Genomic DNA, 20,325 nt, shown 5'->3' on the forward strand with positions numbered 1-20,325 from the left:
TGCTTCCTTACAGGAAGCCTTACTTCAATATGCATTCCTAAACAAGGTGAAAGAGAAGCTGTGTGTGCTGTGTTTATTTACACAGACAATGTTTGCCCTGGCTAGTAACCCACATTACTAAACAAATTTCTCTGAAACCGACATTTGGAAAGAGAGGTATGTGAGTTATATTAAGGAAGAAGTAAGGATTTAAACAGCCTTAAAAAAGTGAAACTGGTCATTTAAAACTGAAATTTCTAATTTACTTTGAGAAAATAAAATTGAATATTGTCAAGTTGTGCAAAATATATAGTCAAGAATAAATATAACATTTACCCATAAAACCCACTGCTGTCGAGTTGATTCCAACTCATAGCGACCCTATAGGACAGAGTAGAACTGCGCCATAGAGTTTCCAAGGAGCGCCTGGTGGATCTGAACTGCTAACCTTTAGGTTAGCAGCTGTAGCACTTAACCACTACACCACCAGGGTTTCCATATAACATTTAGAGATTCTTAATTTATTATTATGAACTTTGCTTTTGCTAATTAAAATTTGGTTTGAAATTGTGGCACTGACAAAAACTTAGGCTACTCTGAAAAAAAATTCTCCTATTAACTTTTGGTAAAGAAAAAGCTATATACAGGTACAGAGAAAAACTCACAACATAGGTTACTGCCTGTTATAGCCTATAATGCTTGTATTTAACAATGAAACTTGAACCATATATTTCAAGTAACATTCATTATTAAAAAAAAAAAGTTCAATTCAATTCAAGGATTCTACTGTCCTCTGGAGTTTGTTACAATGAAGCTTGGTCTGTACCTAAAATTCTTAGCTGAAAGTTCTATCTAATGGTTTTCAGTAAAGTTGGATAATCTTCCTTTTCTTTTTAAAGCAATTACTGAAGACTTTTATCTGTCCTTTAGGACCCTGCATTCAGAAACACAATTGGTCTATTTTAATTTAGTCGTCACAAACATGGATAAGTAATTTTATACACTTATACACAAAGTAATTTTATACACAAATACCTTTTCAGTTCTGAAACTTCCTTTCCTCCAACTCCACTATTCACCAAAAAGGGAAAAATATCTACTTTTAAAGACCCACTAAAATGCTAAGGAATATGACCAAGGAAACAAAAACAAGGAAAATAAAATCCGTGGTTTCAAAGAAGATAAAGGGTCAAGGCAATGCAGCCAAAATTCTAAAGATAATGTTCCTTGTAACATCGCCTCTTTATAGAAGGTAAGACACTAGAAACATTTTTTGTAAACCCTAATTTTAGGAATCTCTAAAGAAAGAGTTTTAATTAGGAAGTAAATTTATCTGAACACAGACAAATTACACAGCACATTACTTAAAGACTATTAGCTTAAAAAAAGAAAAACACACAGAAGTCCAATAAGGCAAAGAACATCCTTTTATAACCAGACACTCAATCTGATCTATTCACTTAGTTCTTTAGAGTATTAGTGATACAGTGAATACAATAAGTGAACGTAGTGGAGAAACACATACATAAAAAATGAGGGCACTCATGCAGTTGCTTCAGTTGCAGTAGTTATCCAACAGCGCCACAGGAGCACATTCACACTCACCTTGGTGAAGGATCTTCATGTCGCTACTGGATCCCTTCAACACCACATGCAATGTCGGGTACTCAATAAGCACCTTGTTCTTCAAATTGTCTAGGAGACTTTTACAAGGATCCAGTTCATGATAACTTATTAATAAAAAGGAAAACAAAAAACACTTCAATATTAGAAAGCTCACAAATTAAAAAACAAAGATGATCACATCAATTCAGTAGTTATTTACTTAAACTAAGTTTAATACATTCTAAAAAAGCCAGATAGGAGAACTATTATTACTGAGACTCTTAAACTACATTCAAAGTATTATCAAATACTTCAAAATTAGGAAAGCCCTAGAACTAAGGGCTATTTTTCATACCAAGCAAGGAATGCAGACAAACTTTTATAAAATAAAAAAGCTATGTTTAATATGCCATGGATTTTTCCTGAATAAAATAATTATCTAAAAACTCAAAAATCCTAAAATATATTTATTATTTATCCCATGATAATTTCTAAATATACAGATTTAAAATTGTTGGTTATAAAATACTTTTATAAAAACTTAAAAAATGGTTTCTAGAAATTTATATTGCCATACAATTAACTTTAACTTTCCTTTATTTTGAAGTTATATACATATACATACGTATGTATGTATTGGGAGCTTTTAAATGGACAGCAGTACGAAACTGAACAAATATGGAGTTTATAAATCTTGGTATTGTGACATAAATGTCAAATGTGTCACAGGTAATTAGATACTACCCACTGCTGTTGAGTCGACTCTGACTCATGACAGCCCCATGGCTGTAATATTTACAGAAGCAGATTGTCGAGCCTTTCTTCCAAGATGACATTTAGTGGGTTTGAACCATCAAATCTTTAGATTAGTGGTTGAGAGCAAACTAGTTTTGCCACCCAAGGACCTAATTAGATACCACTATTCCTTAAAGTACATCATCCATCTGTCAGTTTGTTGTACTGCAGTGGCTTGCGTGTTGGTATTAAGGAAAAGTATGGCTTTGTGATGGTTAAGATTGTGTGTCAACTTGGCTGGGCCATGATTCTTGTGATCACTCCCATGGTTGAATCTGCTGTGAGTAGCCAATCAGTTGAAAGGCAGTTTCCTTGGAGGTGTGGCCTGCATCAGAATATAAGCAGATGTTCTGGCTTTTTGGCTCACTCTGGATCCTTCGGCTGCCTCTCGTCCATCTCATCTCCGGCTCTTGGGACTTGAACTACCAGCTTATCTGCAGATCTTGGGATTTGTCAATCTTCACGACCTGAGAGCAGGAACCCCGCTCTCTGACCTGCAGATCTTAGGTTTGCCAGCCCTTCAGCTACGTGAATCGAGAGAAGCCGCTCTCCTGATCCACCAACTTGGAATGTTCCAGGCTTTACAACTGCATGAGCCATTTCCTTGATATAAATCTCTCTCCATATACATTTATAGGCTTTACTGGTTTTGCTTCTCTAGAGAACCCAGCCTAAGACAGGCTTTCAATGGTTTAAAAATACAGGTTTCAAGAGAACTTCCAGACCAAGATTATCAAGAAAGGCCTGGTGATCTACTTTCAAAAATTTGCAAACAAAAACCCTATGGATCACAACAGAATACTGTCCGATATAGTTCTGAAAGATAAGCACCTTAGGTTGGAAGGCACTCAAACTACACAGTGGCTGTAACAATGAACTTGAGCATACCAATTGTGAAGATGGCACAGGATCAGGCAACATTTAGCTCTGTGGTACATGAGGTCACCATGAGTCAGAGCCGACCTGATGGCAACTAACAACATTCCTTAAAGTATGAAATTCTCATGTCATTACTTAAAAAAATTTTGAGTTGATTGAGGATGCATCTCCATAACATTTCACTTTTCTGGTTTTTCTGGGACGAGAGAGAAAAGGGGTGGAGTTTCAGCTAGTTCAATAGGGGCTACATATGGAAAAATGTTAGCATGTGAATGTTATCTGTCAGGTCAAAGAGGAAAAAGCTGAGAACGTGCCCACCAATGTCATGCAGAAGTCTTCCAACTTTTTTCTCCATCTCTACCAATGTCAGATGATGTCTCCACGCAAAACACACATCCTATGGGATGCCCAGCATGACCAGTGTGTTGTTGTTAGGTGCCATCAAGCCAGTTCCAACTCACAGTGACCCTACGCACAACAGAACCAAACACTGCCCAGTCCTGCGCTATCCTTACAATCATTGTTATGCTTCAGCCCATTGTTGCAGCCACTGTGTTAATCTACCTCATTGAGGGTCTTCCTCTTTTCCACTGACCCTGTACTTTACCAAGCATGATGTCCTTCTCCAGGGACTGATCCCTCCTGACAACATGTCCAAAGTATGTGAGATGTACTCTCGCCGTCCTTGCTTCTAAGGAGAATTCTGGTTGTATTTCTTCCAAGACAGATTTGTTTGTTCTTTTGGCGGTCTGTGGTATATTCAATATTCTTCACCAACACCACAATTCAAAGGCAACAATTCTTCTTAGGTCTTCCTTATTCACAGTCTAGCTTTCACATGCATATGATGCGATTGAAAATACCATGGCTTGGGTCAGGTGCATCTGTCTTCAAGGTGACATCTTTGCTCTTCAACACTTTAAAGAGGTCCTTTGCAGCAGATTTCCCAATACAATGCGTCTTTTGATTTCTTGACTGCTGCTTCCATGGCTGTTGACTGTGGATCCAAGTAAAATGAAATCCTTGACAACATCAATCTTTTCTCCATTTATCATGATGTTGCTTATTGGTCCAGTTGTGAGGATTTTTGTTTTATGTTGAGTTGTAATCCATGCTGAAGGCTGCGGTCTTTGATATTCATCTGTAAGTGCTTTGTGTCCTCTTCACTTTTAGCAAGCAAGGTTGTGTCATTTGCATAACACAGGATGTTAATGAGTCTTCCTCCAATCCTGCTGCTCTGTTCTTCTTCATACAGTCCAGCTTCTCGGATTATTTGCTCAGCATACAGACTGAATAGGTATGGCGAAAGGATACAACAACCTTGACGCACACCTTTCCTGACTTTAAACCACGCAGTATCCTCTTGTTCTGTCCGAAGAACTGCCTCTTGATCTATGTACAGGTTCCTCATGAGCACAATTAAGTGTTCTGGAATTCTCATTCTTTGCAATGTTATCCATAATTTGTTATGATCCACTCAATCGAGTGCCTCTGCATAGTCAATAAAACACAGGTAAACATCCTTCTGGTATTCTCTGCTTTCAGACAGGATCTATCTGACATCAGCAATGATATCCCTGGTTCCACATCCTCTTCTGAATCCGGCCTGAATTTCTGGCAGTTCCCTGTCGATATACTGCTGCAGCCGCTATACCGGAGCCCTGATGGTGAAGTGGTTAAGAGCTTGGCTGCTAACCAAAAGGTTGGCAGTTCAGATCCACCAGCTGCTCCTGGGAAACCCGATGGGGGAGTTCAACTCTGTCCTATATGGTTGCTATGAGTGAGAATCGACTCGATGGCAGTAAGTTTAAAATCTTGGTGGTAGAGTGGTTAAGTGCTGTGCTGCTAACCAAAACATCTGTAGTTTGAATCCACCAGGTGCTCCTTGGAAACTCAATGGGGCAGTTCTACTCTGTGCTATAGGGTCACTATGAGTCGGAATCAACTCGACAGCAACGACGACAACTGTAATTCCATCCTTTTCTCTCCCACCCAAAAAAAGCACAATGGAATGCAGGTGATCAAGAAAAGTTATCATTAGGATATATAATGAATCTGCTATAATTTTGTTTTAAAAGTAAATAAGTCACAAACTTTGGTATTTTTGAATCAGTAACAAATTACTTGTACTCACACCTAAGGAAGACATATAGCACATGCTTATTAAGAACCCTTGATGGAGTGGCCTCTCTTTGTTCTAAGTTTGTCTCATGCAACAGCTTTTCAAATAGGGTAATGTTGATGTGCTTAAAAAAATGTAAAGTCAAGCCCACTAGGAAAACTTATTTAAGAAGTACGTGACAAGTGGGAGGACAACTATAAAGCCAAAACTTTACTTATGTTTGGCTGACCACACACCCCACCCCTGGAATTAAATTATTCATTTATAATCACAGGATGTTTTCTATGTTGAAAAGAAACATGAAATGCAAAATAGTTTTATCCTAAACCAGCCACCCCAGTGCCTATAGGACATAGAACAGAGACATTCTTTTCCAGTATAATGTAATACAGATGTGCTTATAACACTTTAAAAGTGGTTCCAGCATTAAAGGATTAAATGCTTCACATCTTTTAAACATTATTTCCCTTTGAAATAAACAGAATTTTTTTAAAAAAAGATTATACAAAAGAGAAAAGTGAGACTGGATTAGATACCAAAGTATAAGATTAACTTATAAAGTAAAATATAAAATGGATGTTACTAAATTTTTCTTAGTAGAAAATGAGACTTGATTTCTCAAATATGAACAAGTAGTATACTACAAACACCTGCAATAACTTACCTTCTGTGCATTCTAACTGAATCATAAGGCTTCTCTTAAGAAGCATTTTCCAATTTTTTTCCACTTATTTAAGTTTTTGGTAAATAATTCTCAATGTATACCTAATGTTTTAGTTCTTTCATTTTTTTACATAATATTAAATCGTTACTAGGTTTATCTAGATTTCCAAAGCTGAAACAATTAAAAAAAAAAAAAAGAGAGAGCTAGCTCTTCAAAAGCTATATGAAATCAAAGTCTAATATTATTGAGGCTACAGTATATGTTCTCAGTAAAGAGACATTCAGAGATACTTAAAAATTACCAAATCACAAGTTATATATGATTTCAATCCTAAAACTATACTGATTACACTTGTTTAAAATTAAAAACAAAATGTGGTCCTTATTTTGTGTGACAAGCAGGCACTATGCAAAGTACTTCGGGTGCAAATACAAAGATTTAAAAGAAACTTGCAACTAATGAAATGTTTTTAAAAGCTTTATTCAAATGCAATACAAATCTGATATGCTGTGTTTAAGAATGTTTTGGTTAGAATCACTGAATTTTATTTAATGTTAAATCTAAAACCTTACATACTTCTAATCACAGCTATTACATGTAAGTAAACTTCTGGGCTTTGGCTTTCTAGTCTATCAGGTCAGACTTCACTAAATAATCTTTCAGCTAAAATTCTGAATTTCTTTGATTTTTCTACCGCTAATGGTTACTCTTAGTCTATCATTAATATTTACCCATGATTAAAAAGTAAATGATGTAATCTGTTCAAAGAAAAGTTATCAAGTACAAATAACCACAGGAGTGGCTTTTTATGGACTTGGAGTTTAGTTAAGTGATGCAGCAACTTTTAGTAGTTACTTGGGTTTGGAGTCTAACACTCTGAGTTAAAGTTTTGGCTCCATCACTACTGGTATGTGATTCTGGGCAAGCCGTTTACCTTTCCAAGCCCAAATTTCCATGCTTGAAAATGGACACAATGACAGTACCACCTCAGAGAGTTATTGTGAGGGATAAATGATAAAGCATAGAAACTGTTATTTAGTCAAACCATGAATCCATCAGGTTTTACATTTATATTTACCTAAAATAATTACACATTCTTACAGAAACTTTAGTAAACGACAAAGTCAATGAACTTTTTTAATAACAAAAAATGTCATTTATTATAAAAGTGCTGAAATACATATTTGCCTTATGTGCATTTTAAGTGTAGCCTTACAACTTTTAGTACAACCAACTTTACTGCAACATCATTTTATATCACATTTACTTCTAAGAGGCTAAAAGTGCTTTGAATGTCATATTTCTGTTTCCACTATCTCAAGGCAAATTTTACAGGGTCCACCTTGGCACAGCCTGAAACCTTTAGGGTTCAACTCCTTTGCAAGTCATTAAGTCACAGAATTCTAAGGGATGGCTTTATCTTTCTGAAATTTCCATTAGTAGAGAGGCTCTGCTTCCATAAGACAAACTACTACAGGTTGGAAGAATTAAGACAGCAACATTTGTCTTTTTTCTTGCACTTAGGGACACTCTTAGAGTTCTCTTCTTGTTATTTCACATGCTCATCCCTCCCCACCCCCCAGGATCCCTAGTTGACACTGCTCTAGGCAGCTTCATGGGGGCACTATGAGGGCAGCATGGCTCAGTAGGTGAAACAGGCGTTACTGTGACTGATATTATATAAATAAAAGTCATTTTGATACTCAAGGGTGTGCTTTTAATCTTGGCTCTATTACTAACTTTCAAAGAAACTGGTCAAATTCTTGAACTTCATTCCCTGCACTTCATTAGCAAATTAGGGTGCTTTTTAAAAATTCCTTCTAACTCAAAGAGACCAAGAGTAAAAAAAAAAAAAAAAAAAAAAACAGTCACAAATTGCTTTATTTCCCATCTAATCATGATGTCCCTTGGATCATTATCCCTCCCACTTTAAAAAATACTAAAACTAAGTTAGAATATTCTCCAGATTTAACAATCTAGCAGCAGTCCTTATGCCAGTATTTTTTCGCTATAAAATAAGGTCACTGGATGAAATAATCATCAAGATTTCTCCAGCTCTAAAATTCTACAATTTTTGATACTTACCTGCCAAAGGTAGCACTAAACCGACATTCTTTATAGTTGTATTTATTTCTCAATCTAGGTTTCTGGGTTAAAACTGCACCTAACTAATTCCAAAAGTACAAAGTTGAACCTCTGGTGTTTTTTTTTTTTTTCCGTTTAATGAACCTTCTTAAAAATCACTTCATTGTTAACTGATAGCTAAATGTTTTTAAAAGCACGGCTCACCTTGGCATAATTAATTCAGTAATGTTCCTGAATCAATTATAAACTAAATATTTTACATTTATATTTATCAAATTTCTTTAATATAATGCAAACTTAAAAGTCCTAAATTTACTTTAATAGAGTAGAAAGAGAACTAATTAAACAATTTCACTTTCAAATCAAAATATTAAATAAGAAGAAAAAAAGCTATTTTGTTAATGAAGGAAGACCCATAATAGAAGAAAAAATGATATGTAAACTCAAATTAAAATGTTTAAACCAAGTTAGGCACAGGTGTTCAACAGTTTTGACTCTTCTATTTTAAAATAAACAGTAGTATTTAAAATTCTCCAAATAATATTCCTGTCTAACAATTTCCACGACTCATAATGTCCAAGTCACATTAGAAACAGATTTTGTGACAGCTTTCTTATCCAGTCTTAGTTTTTCCATTAAAAAAAAAAATCACAATAATCGAATTAGTAGTTTGTTGCACTTTGTTTTGGGGTTTTTATGTATCTGCAATAAGGACGACATACACGTGCTTAACTTGGGGCATCAGTTGTGAGTTGTATAGCGCAGAAATATGCCTCAATTGAGAAAGCTCAACCCTTTAGAAGCAGTCTAACCCATGATATGAAAGCTATGGACGTGGTGAAACAAAGTGACCAATTACTCATTTTCAAACATGCTTTAAAGAGGGTCTTACAAGGTCTGACTTGTTCTAGTTGCCATTTCTTAAGAGTCTTTTCTAATCTTCATTAGTAATCTCAACTACTTTTAAATTCAGAAGGCCTGGGTTCCAATCTTAATACTGGTCCTTCTGAGCTCTGACTCCTTAAGGGGACTCAGTTTTCCTAATCATAATGGCGGGAGGAATCCCTGGGTGGTATAAATGGATGGCGGTTTGAGTCCACCCAGTGGAGCATTACAAGAAAGGCCTACTTCTGAAAAATCAGCCACTGAAAACCCTGTGGAACACACTTCTGCTCTGACACACATGGAGTCTAAACTATAACTTGTTAATATGTTTAGGATCTATAAAGAGACTAAACAAACAAACGAAAACCAAACCTGTTGCTGTCAATTCCGACTCATAGCAGCCCTACAGGACAGAATAGAACTGCATCATAGGGTTTCCAAGGAAAACCTGGTGGATTCAAACTGCTGACCTTTGGTTTGCAGCTAAACTCTTAACCACTATGCCACCAGGGTTTCTAGTTTGCACAAAAAGCACAAACTTTGTAGACAAACAGACCTGAGTTCAAAATCAACTTGGTTCCTTTGGATTAGTCAATTTCTCAGAGCCTAAGACTCTTCTCTTGTAGAGATAAAGTACTTCATGAGAATCAAACAATGCATGTGAAAACACTGCAAGCATTTATTTATCAATTAATTTCTAAAATATTTACTTAGTGTCTACCATATACAGCTAGTCTGCTAGGTAATGAAGATATGCTGTCATTAGTTGCTGTTGAGTCAATTCTGACTCACAGTGACCCCCATGTGTGCACAGCAGAATTGCTTCATAGGGTTTTCAAGGCTATGACCTTTCAAAAATATACATTTCTTCTGCAACTAAACTGAATGCCAGAGTCTTAACAATACAGACTCTAACATCTTCAGTCTTTATTAGGAAGCATCATTGTTGCAAAATACAAGGTTCCTCAAAGAAACTTTTGCCTACTTAAAAGTTGGTTAAATAGTTCATGAATTACTATTGTTGTTGTTGTTAGTTGCTGTCAAGTGGATTCCAACTCATGGTGTAACTACACTGTAGAATATTATTTTTAGAATTGGCAGGGACTTATTCCAGTGTTGCTTGTTTTCTAGAGAAACATCCTACTCAAAGTCACTCAGGGAGATGAAGAGTTGGTACTAGAAAACAGGTCTTGTGATCTCCTTTACTTGACTGTTTGCTCATCCATTCATTCCTCACTCAACACATATTTACTACGCAACTGCAATGCACCAGACACTGTAGAAAGTCCTGGAAACACAGTAGTGAACTATTAAGTATTTACTAAAGGTGAAAATGATGAAGCCTTTCTAGGAAACACGCGCGCATGCGCACACACACACGGCGGAGACAGGAATAAGCTAGGTGTCTACAAGGCTAAGTAGACAGTAGATATGGGGATACAGATAGAATTCACGCAGTTTCGGTATTTATAATAAATTACCGTGAAAGGTCTGGTTAGACAGGAGGCTTAGGCTATTTGGGTGAAATGAAATAATTGAATCACTTAGAAATTTCAATTACTCATGTCATTATTCCCTGTGAAGAAAACAAAGTTGGCTACAAAATATTATATAACATACCTCGCATGGATAAATTTAGTGAACTAATACCAAGTAAAAGGGTTAAAACATTTCCCAAGTTTTTAGAGAAAACTCTCATTTTATATTGCACATAATTAACCAATCTGAAATGAGATCAGCATTAGGGAAACTGTAGGTTTGTAATCTGCAAAGAATTTGACTATTATATTACTTAGGATCTATTCTTCAGCACAGCCCCTCAAATTAAAGTTCTCAAATTCACAGCTGCTGAGGCTTCAATAGTTGTGTTTGCATCTATCCTGTAAACACTCACCCAGCTGTGCCAACTAGTTGAGCTTCAGCTTGCCTAGAGTTAAGTATACAATTCTTATCATAAAACTGTTTCCAGGAGAATGCTGAAAGTTAATTTCATTCCACCAATGGAAGAGTGTCATTTCTGAGATGATAAAAAATGATTAACATTCTGCTCTAAATTTTCCTTTATGTTCATAGTGATTCTTCAGTTTGAAGTCCTCAAATGATTCTTTGTTTCCTTTGTTCCTGAGTACAGACCCCAAAATGTGGTGAAAGGTTAATACCATTTTGAACACGTACTCACATTGATCACAACTTTGACCTTGAGAAATAATCAACAATCCCCAAATAACAAAGAACCAGGGTTGGTCTTCGTATAATCTAAGAACATGTATTATGGCCTTTATGGTGCTGAGAAGCACGTGCTATATTGCAAACAGCACACTAATGCTCTGGAGGCAGAGGGGCCTGGGTTTGGATCTAGGTTCCACCATTCAGTAGTTACACAGCTGTATGCAGGGTTCTCTATGCAATTGTAATTGTGATGTATAATGTATGCATGTATAACATAATTTGTGTAAAGTTTTTAATAGAGACTGTAAAAAATAGTAGGCACCAACAAAAGGTAGTTTTTAATACTTAATATATTTCATAAAGGCACAACCTATTAGCCTCCAGATTTAACCCTGATTTTAATTCATCCTTGTAGCAAACATTGTTTTATGTTTAGGAAAACTTACTCTGAGTCTTCATACGTTTTTGCTTACACACACCCTAAAATAATTTCAGAAAACAATGTATGCTTTCATACATTTTTAAATAAATAGTGATCTAAAATTTCATTTTACATCTTTGCTTGTTAAGCTTAAATAGATCCGAAGTATATGACTTACAGTATACTGTAAATACTGATGATGTGAAATGAAACTGTAACCACTCTTAAGTGAATCAACTAGAATCTAAATACAATGGCAATTTGATACCAATATGATCCATTTAAAAAGTGTATGACCAGCACTTCTGTCATAGTTAAGAATTTTATACTGTTCCTTTTCTCCTTGGATTTGTATTTTCATTCCAATTCTCCCACAAAATTTTATCCCAAATATATTTTTATGCTTGGAAATCTTTTCCTGAATACTCATCCATACTTCTCTGCAATAAAAACGTGTATGTAAATTAAATTTTTAATTTCATTACCTATTTTATGACCTTAAGGCTTTAAGTGCTAAAATTTCTTCTGGACCAAATAGTTTAAACTATTATTAATAAATGGATCAAAACAACACAGGTTTATTATAAATGTCGACAGTAATTAAACATTTAAAGTAAAGTTTTATTGGAAGCTGCATCTCTAAATGTGCTGGATGAGTGCCAACAACAGCATCTTCTATTGGATGCAAGGTTGTTTACAGGAGATTCTCAGGTGAGTTAAGTCATCTTTCTCCCGTTTATCTCCACGGTAGACATTAACAGAAGCAAATTCCAAGAGGAACGCAAGAGGAAGTTTAAGTAATCACATTTAGAAAGCAAACTGCTGTTATTCACAAATCTTCCTTCATCACTGTTATTTGCAAGGGATCAACCTAAAAGGCAGAAATGGTTTGCGGCTATGTACATAAGCAGCAGGTATGTACATAAAACAAGGCATCTGAAAGTAGTTAATATTATTTGTAGAAATTCTGGAATTCTTCTCATGTTCTCTAATATATTTAATACTGTACCACAGTTATTGTTATCAAAATAGCCTTTACTTTCAAGATCTTCAGTTTTCTAAAGGCAGAATTTTTTTTTTATTTTTAAATTTTTAACTAGATATACATTTTCTATTTAGAATATCTTGAAAGTAAATTTTCCAATCATTCTATGTAAACTGGAACCAAGCTCATCTAATTTTCCATTTCTAGTTTAATTGGGCAAAGGTTACAGACTACTATTTTTAAGGGGATAAAATATTTGATTTAAAAAATCCATCCCAATATCAAATAACCCATTTCTTTTACCATAACTTCAACAACTCAACTGAACTGACATCTACCAAACGCTTATGACATAAAACATACTACATTAGACACTGTAAGGGATCAAAAATGTCCTCAAAGAGCTTACTACCCTGGCCAGTTTCTCAAGTGTGGTCCCATTACTTATATCAAGGTCTCCTAGGAGGCAGAGATTGTAGAAATACAGGTTTTGGGATCCCATGTAAGATTTATTAAACTAGAACCTCTAAGAGGAGGCTGGGAACCTATATTTCTACCAACTGTACTAGATGATTATGATAGACACTGAAATCACAGAAGCACTGCTATATAATAAGAGAACACAGGTTACATGTTCAACTGGGGAGATGTTTATGATAAGGGAGGATAATTTGGCCAGTAGGAGCATGGAGGGACCTGGCAGGATTATGGGGTGAGGGGAACAAGAGGCCAGGTTCTCAGAATTAACTAGGGTTGAAAGGTGGTATCTTGGCAGGCAGAGTAGAGAGTCTGGCAAATAACACGAGCTGGGAGGCCTGCTCTACTCTAAGGCAGAAGAGGGCCTTTGCTTGCTGGTGGGCCGAAAAAAGAGGTAGGTAGGTCTCACCCTTCACTAGCATAGTGTTATAGGACCATCAGGAGGTCTTTTTATAAACAAAACTAATTTTTCTAAAAAGACATAAGAAAAAGTATCATACCTCTTCACTGAAAATGATTTAAAAATATTTCATATTAATGATTCATAAAGATCCAAAGAAAGTAAAGTTAGTTTTTTTTTTTTTTAATTTAAAAAACATCCTCTCTCTCAGCATGGAAATAAAATCATCCAAGAAAAACAGCTCATACTTTTTGCTGGTTACTTTTCAGACAAAAAGTGTTCTAAAAGTATGAACTACAACCAGCGCTGCGGGAAGTGACTACCAGAACTGTGAAAGTACAATCAGATAATACGCATTTGTGACGGTTAAAGTCTAGATGTTTTAATTATGGCTTGGGTTTTCTATGCCAAATTTTGGAAGTACGGTGAAGGTATGCGCATCTATCAATAATGACAAGTTTGGGGTGTCCATGAAAAGATGCCAGCACCCTCCACTGGCCACCTGTTATGTCTTATATATTAAATATATAATGATTACAGCATGTGCCCCATAACCATCTCCCCTCCTAGACTGGGAGCTCTGTGAGGGCTATCCTTTTAGATGTCTAGGCAATTTCTAAGGAGCCCTGGTGGCACAGAGGTTAAGCACTTGGCTGCTAATCGAAAGGCCGGCAGTTCAAACCTACCAGCTGCTGTGTGGGAGAAAGATGTGGCAGTCTGCTTCCATAAAGATTATAGCCTTGGAAACCCCATGGGGCAGTTCTACTCTGTCCTATCGGGTTGCTATGAGTTGGGATCAATTCGATGGCAATGAGTTTGGTTTGGGTTTTTTATGTAAACCCTAGGGCTTATGCATGGAAGGGGCTTAATGAATATTAACTGAATAAATGAAAAATACAGACTTGATCAATCTTAACCCATTCATACTTCAGGTCAAGTTCATATATCAAAAAGCTTATTCTCTGCGCAGGTGCTATTTTTTCTGAACTAACTTTATTATAATCTTGCTCTAACTTCTTCACTTTATATATTGAGAACTGAGGTCGCCAACTGGTTAAATAACATAAGGTTACAAATGACCAATGAAATAATCCTTTAGAGCAGGGGGCAGCAAACTATAGCCAGCAAGTCTGTTTTTGTAAATAAAGTTTCATTGGAACACAGTCATGCCCATTCATTTACATATTATCTACAGTTGCTTCTGTACTATAACAGCAGAGTTGAGTGATTACGACAGGGACTGTAAAAATATTTACGGTCTGGCCCTCTGCAGAAAAAGTTGTCAAAGCTCTATTTTTTTGACTATTAAAGTGATATTGATACCTAGTATTTAGCAGGCACACATATATTTAAGTCTTAGTACATCATTTACTAAAAAATTAAGATGAGCTATGGAAAAGTTACTAAGCACCGCAGGAAATAAAGAGATGACGATGCCTAAGGAAGTCACTGTTCTCAAAAGAGAGTTCATCATCGTACGTGATAAATTTTATTGGGACAACACACAAGACAGAACTGTAGAAATCCATGAGAAGCAAAAACATTTTCTGAGATTCAAAGGATAAAGAAATTACATACAGTTCAGGGAGAGGGGATAACAGCACGTTTAAGGGCTGCATTGTGAATACCCAGACAAATAGGGGAAGAGAACATATATGGAAGACTTATTATGGAGGTCAGTTATGTAACGCAGGGCAGCAAGAGAGAGGTCGCGAAGAAGTCACAGATAGACCAAAGTCCTTTGTCTGAGTTGCTAAAAAAAATGACAACGCCAGTAACAGGGAAAGAATATCAACATTGGTTGACTGTTGATCATATGCCAGAAATACAGCCCATTTAATCCTCATTTAAAACAAACACACACACACACAAATCAGGAAGCAAAGGATGTGGTGGGATAAGATCTAGACACGTTGAGCTTAAGATTTAATGAGATGTGTAAGTGAAGGGAGCTGGAAACTCAGATTCAGAGCTTGGGAGAAAGGTTAAAAATTTAGTTAGATTTAGGAGCCATTTGTACAGAAATAACAGTGACAACATCTTAAATAAACAAGCTCCTGAAACCTCATATTCTTCCAATATCCAATTTATGTCAAAAGAAATGCAAACTAACATGATTGGGTATCTGCCCCCTTGTGGTTAGTGGTGAGTGGCCTACTGGGAGCATAACTGAGTTTAGAATACTTCACAGAAGTATAAGAAATTTGGCTGAAAGAAACTGTTATTAAAAAAAAAAAAATGTAATGCATGATACAGTCAACTGCCAGCCATGTGGAACTTGTTATTTTAAACAGATTTCCTCCCCTTATTAAGGAAGTAATCTCTAGGAAAAAAGAAAAGAAAAACCTCTTACATTCATTGAGTCAGTTCAGTAAGATGCTGGCCTGAATGTTTTTCTAGTTGCGACCCGTAATACATGAATAATAAGTATTTATTGAGAGTGATGTGCTATGTGCCAGGCACTGTGCTAAGTAGTCGACAAATTAATCTTCAAACACTGCAATATCAAGTCTGTCTTGATTCCGACTTTCAGATGGACAAACAAGCTTTGTAACTTTCCAAGGTCTGTATCAAATTTAAAACACTGACTTTATAAAAAATCTGCTTTGATGTAGGTTTTGGTTAAAAGCAAAAAGATTATTTTAGAGCATCGCATAATTTGAGTTAGGTTTCAGGAGCAGTGGTTTAGTGAATTTAGTATCTGTAATTGTGAGAAAAACCTAATCTGGAGTGTCTTAAAGTAAAATAAGAAGGTCTACTCCACAATTTTGGAACGATAATAGAGCGAAACCTGTGACAGCCAGAACTCAATGGGACTGCCTTGTTTTTTCTGGGCCTCGGAAGTTTTCCGCCTGTGACAGTGTGCAGCTTTATGACTTTTCTATCACTTCTTTTAGTGGAAAATATTTGAGCTTTCCTTCTCTGACAGGTTTCAGCCTCACACTGGTTACAGCTGTTGAAGGTTTTACTGTGTTACTATTTCTTACTGGAACATGATATAATTTCACTCTGAAGGGGTCCTAATAATAAAAGATCACTATAGAGAGGTCATTCCTTTTGAAAATAATGTTCCAGAAAATGCCACTTCTACTTGAAATCCAACATGCCCTAAGCTTGTCTAGACTTTAACTCTGTCTCTCCATAAACAGCATTCATGCCAGAAACTGCAGTCACCTCTGCTTCTTGCTTCCTATTCATTGATTCCTAAAGCCAACTGGTCACCAAGTCCTACTGACTCTTCGCTTGATTTTTATAGCTGCTTAGCGCCAATGGGATAAGATCCAAACTTAGCATTATAGTTGGGTTCCAAACTACCTCTTCAATCTCATTTTTTAAAATGTTTTAAACTGCTGCTCTCCATACATCTGTACCATCCAACCTCCTTAAATCACTTTGCCTTTTACAAGACAGCATGCATGTCCTCACACACCTCAGGGCTGCCTGCACCTTCTGTTCCCCTCTGCCTGGATTGATAGTCTCCTCTAGCCAAGGCCTATTCACCTTCAGTAAGGATCAAATATCATGTTCTCTACAAAGCCTTCTCTGATGACACTAGGACAGCTGCTACCTTCTCCATAGCCTCAGAGTACTTAGACACAGGTCTATGATAACATATGTACGTGTGTTTTCCCCATTACAGTAGAACTCTATCCTACTCATTCATATATAAACTCCAATTTTTATTTTTGTGCCTAAAAGATTGAACGTACTTACAATGGTTTTTGAATAAATTTGGAAATAATCAACCCATGACAGCTTAAATTATGTCTTTATCAAATAGGAGCTTACAGAAACATCAAAGCAGCGACGTAAATGTAAAGAACAGAAGATGTATCTGGGGTTCTTTATGAAAAATAAACAGTTTCATTAATAAGTGAAGGTAGAATACACGCTTTAAATTCAGTAGCTTTGGAATATTACAACTGAATGGATAGTATCAAAGCTGGTGAATTTCTAAATTCTTCTGTCAGTAATAACTTAAGCGAGCTCCCCTCTGATAGTGCCTGGCCTCACCCAACACAGGCTTTCTGTTTCAAAACCATTTATTCACTTCCTGAGAATGGAAAGCTGGTAAGAAATAATGTGGCAGGAGGGCATGTGTGGCTTTACTGACACAAATACCTTACATAAATGATCTCCACTGGGAATGTAAGCTCCCTGGGGGCAGGAATGGTTTTTACTGCATAGCAACAATGTCTACCATAGTACCTAGGTCACAGTGGCTGCTTACTATTGGACTGTGGAATGAATTAACATATTTAAGAAGCTCTATTAACTTTTTTTTTTTAATTAACTTACTGTAAGAGACAGAGTTAAGTCCTGTGTATTCTGGAAAGAAAACTCTCAAACAGATCAACAACAAACTCCCTAGGGTTAGAAATTCATTGTATGATCCCCTAAATTTAAATGTCACATATGACAAAGCTAAAGCCTGAAAAACATTCAGTTTGCTCTAGCTGATCAGGCATATCATGAGACAATTGCCATAAATCCGCCAAGAATGGAAAATAAAACCAGTGAAAATAAGGCGCACTAAATACTTGGTGAAGAGACTGTACGCTAAAATTACCGGAATGCTGTAAATCGTAGGATATATTTAAAATCAAACAGCCACAAGGAAACTACACGTTTTTGCCTTCTAAGCACTTTTCAGGAAATAATAAAATCCTCCTATTTAGTATACTTAAATTAGAAGCCTAACATTTTATAACCTATAATAATCTTACTTAGATGTTCTCTGAATGCACTTTCCTTTCATGTTAGAGCTGTAATTACACATACAATCAAATGGAAATGCTCACTTAGCCTACCTATGAATGCACTATTTGGAGACCACTGTGTCTTAAAAACCTTCCTGATTAAAATAAAAATCTATTTCTAAATGTATCCCCATGGTATCTAAAGACATTATGTATAATTAGAAGCTGACTTAACAATCAGAAATAAAAGGATGGACCTTATTCCCAATTTAGTTCTACCTTCAGGATAAAAGCTCCCTCAACTGACATTTCTGATATTATTATTGCCTCCAAATGATGACATGACTACTCAGTTAACTGGGGGGTGGTGGTGATGGGGGGGGGTGCGATGTTTAAATTCAAGATCTCTGGCCCTGTGTCATAACCTTTTTTCCACTTCCTCTTCTCTGCCGGTATTTTCAATTATCATTTAGTCCAGCTAACAACTCAAATGGGAAATCTGAAGGATAAGCTTTCTACAAAAATAGGGTAAAATTCAAGTACTTTTCATGTTACGCAGTCTAGCTGAGGTTTAGTTTCAAAACAGACTACTTTGTGCACTCCCTAAAATCAACACCACCCACTTTTACTTTATTAATTTACCGTTCCCTCCACTTTGGGAACCAACAGGGTTAATCTGAAGCCCAGCTTTGCTCCCCTTCTGACCCTAAAAAAGGAAGGCTACACAATTAGAGAGAGTAAGGGACTAAAAGAAGAATGAAGCACAGAGAAGGTGAGTGCCTGGCACCAAGTCAGCTGACCTCCATTTTTGTGTGCTTTGACATTTTTTGGTTCAGATTCATCTTTGTTAAACTATGCCTCATCATTTTGACTGGTATACTCCTGGGTTGTGGCTTCCAGGTATCCTGACTTCCTTCTATACCACTGCATGAAAGGTGTGTTTCCCCAACTGCTCCCGTCTGGATCCTGCCATTCTGTAGGCATTCTTGCCCTCTGCTAGAAAGCCCTGGTCTGCTAGGACAGCCTGTTCCCATCCCCTCTGCCTCCTCATGGATCTACAGTACACATTTCCAAGTTAAAAGTAATTGCTTTCTGGACCCAAACAGTCTGTCCTATATCGTAAATTTTAAAATACTCAGTATCCTACAGTTCTAGTTTCCTTGAATTTTGGAAGAAGAGGATATTTTGGCAAAGAGTCAAGTGTGACTAACTTAGTAGAGGCAGCATGTTTCTTCACTGGCCACAGCCCAATTTGCCTTAAAATGGAAGTAAAACAAACCTTCCCTTTCAGGTATCAGAGGAAATAAAAATGGAAACAACAAAGAAGCAAGCAAGCAAGCAAGCAAACAAAAACAAAAAACAAAATCCAAACTTTTTGCTGTTAGGCAGTGTACTAAAATAAAGTAGGTTGCTTTATTCAGTTTTAGTAAAGCTGTTTAATTACTTGGCTAACAAAATACGTAAATAAAGCGACTCTGATCAAGTCGATGCCAAGACAGATACTTTCATTTAATTCTGTAAAAGCAATCTAGTGTTTCAAACGCAGGCAGTCTCCAGGTTACAAATGAGATCCATTCCTAACTATGCCTTTAACAGGTTCTTATTTAGCCTTACTTTAGTGGAAGAAAATGCTCAAAGCCTTTTCAATGATTTAAAAGCTACACATGCAGCAAACGAAGGTGATTGTGATGAAGAATTTGTAGCGAGTAGGGGTTGGTTCAGTCGTTGCAAAGTGAGGGCAAATTTACAAAACATTAAAGGGTAAGTAAGAGTTATTGGTAAGTCAGATGTCTATAAACCGGGAACTGCCTATATGGGCTTATTAATTTAAATTATAAATAATTTCTTCATGAAATCATTAAAATAGTAGGCAATGGATACTATTTACAATTATTCAAGGTCAGGTAACCACATACAAAGGAAATGATAGGGCAAATTCAATTTTATTCTCCCCACTGCACTCAGAAATAAGGATTTCCTGAACGAAGACAGTAATTTCTGAAGCCACCCATATGTGATAGCCACACTGGCAGCCGAGGACTCAAGAGCGGTGAAATACTCAGGGTGGTACAGAAGTGTTCGAACCGTCAGACAGAAACCATCACTAGGTCCTCAAGAGAAGACTGGGAGAATATTGCAGTTCGTTTCCTAGCCTGGAA

General features: G+C 36.4%; 1 protein-coding gene across 9 annotated transcripts in view; it reads right to left on the reverse strand.

Moving 5' to 3' along the window:
* Positions 1–20,325, reverse strand: part of ZNHIT6 (zinc finger HIT-type containing 6) — an 84,418-nt gene that overhangs the window by 16,814 nt on the left and 47,279 nt on the right. For 7 of the 9 annotated variants that reach the window (XR_010321431.1, XR_002786051.2, XM_010591147.3 and 4 more), the window contains one exon: positions 1,585–1,709. Coding sequence is in view for 7 of the 9 variants with exons in the window: in XM_010591147.3 (XP_010589449.1) it covers positions 1,585–1,709 (125 nt within the window). In the remaining 2 variants the exon portion in view is untranslated. The other 2 variants (XM_010591144.3, XM_023549413.2) reach the window with 2 other exon arrangements.

The sequence above is a fragment of the Loxodonta africana genome, chromosome 3 (assembly GCF_030014295.1).
Source record: "Loxodonta africana isolate mLoxAfr1 chromosome 3, mLoxAfr1.hap2, whole genome shotgun sequence".
NCBI lineage: Eukaryota > Metazoa > Chordata > Mammalia > Proboscidea > Elephantidae > Loxodonta > Loxodonta africana.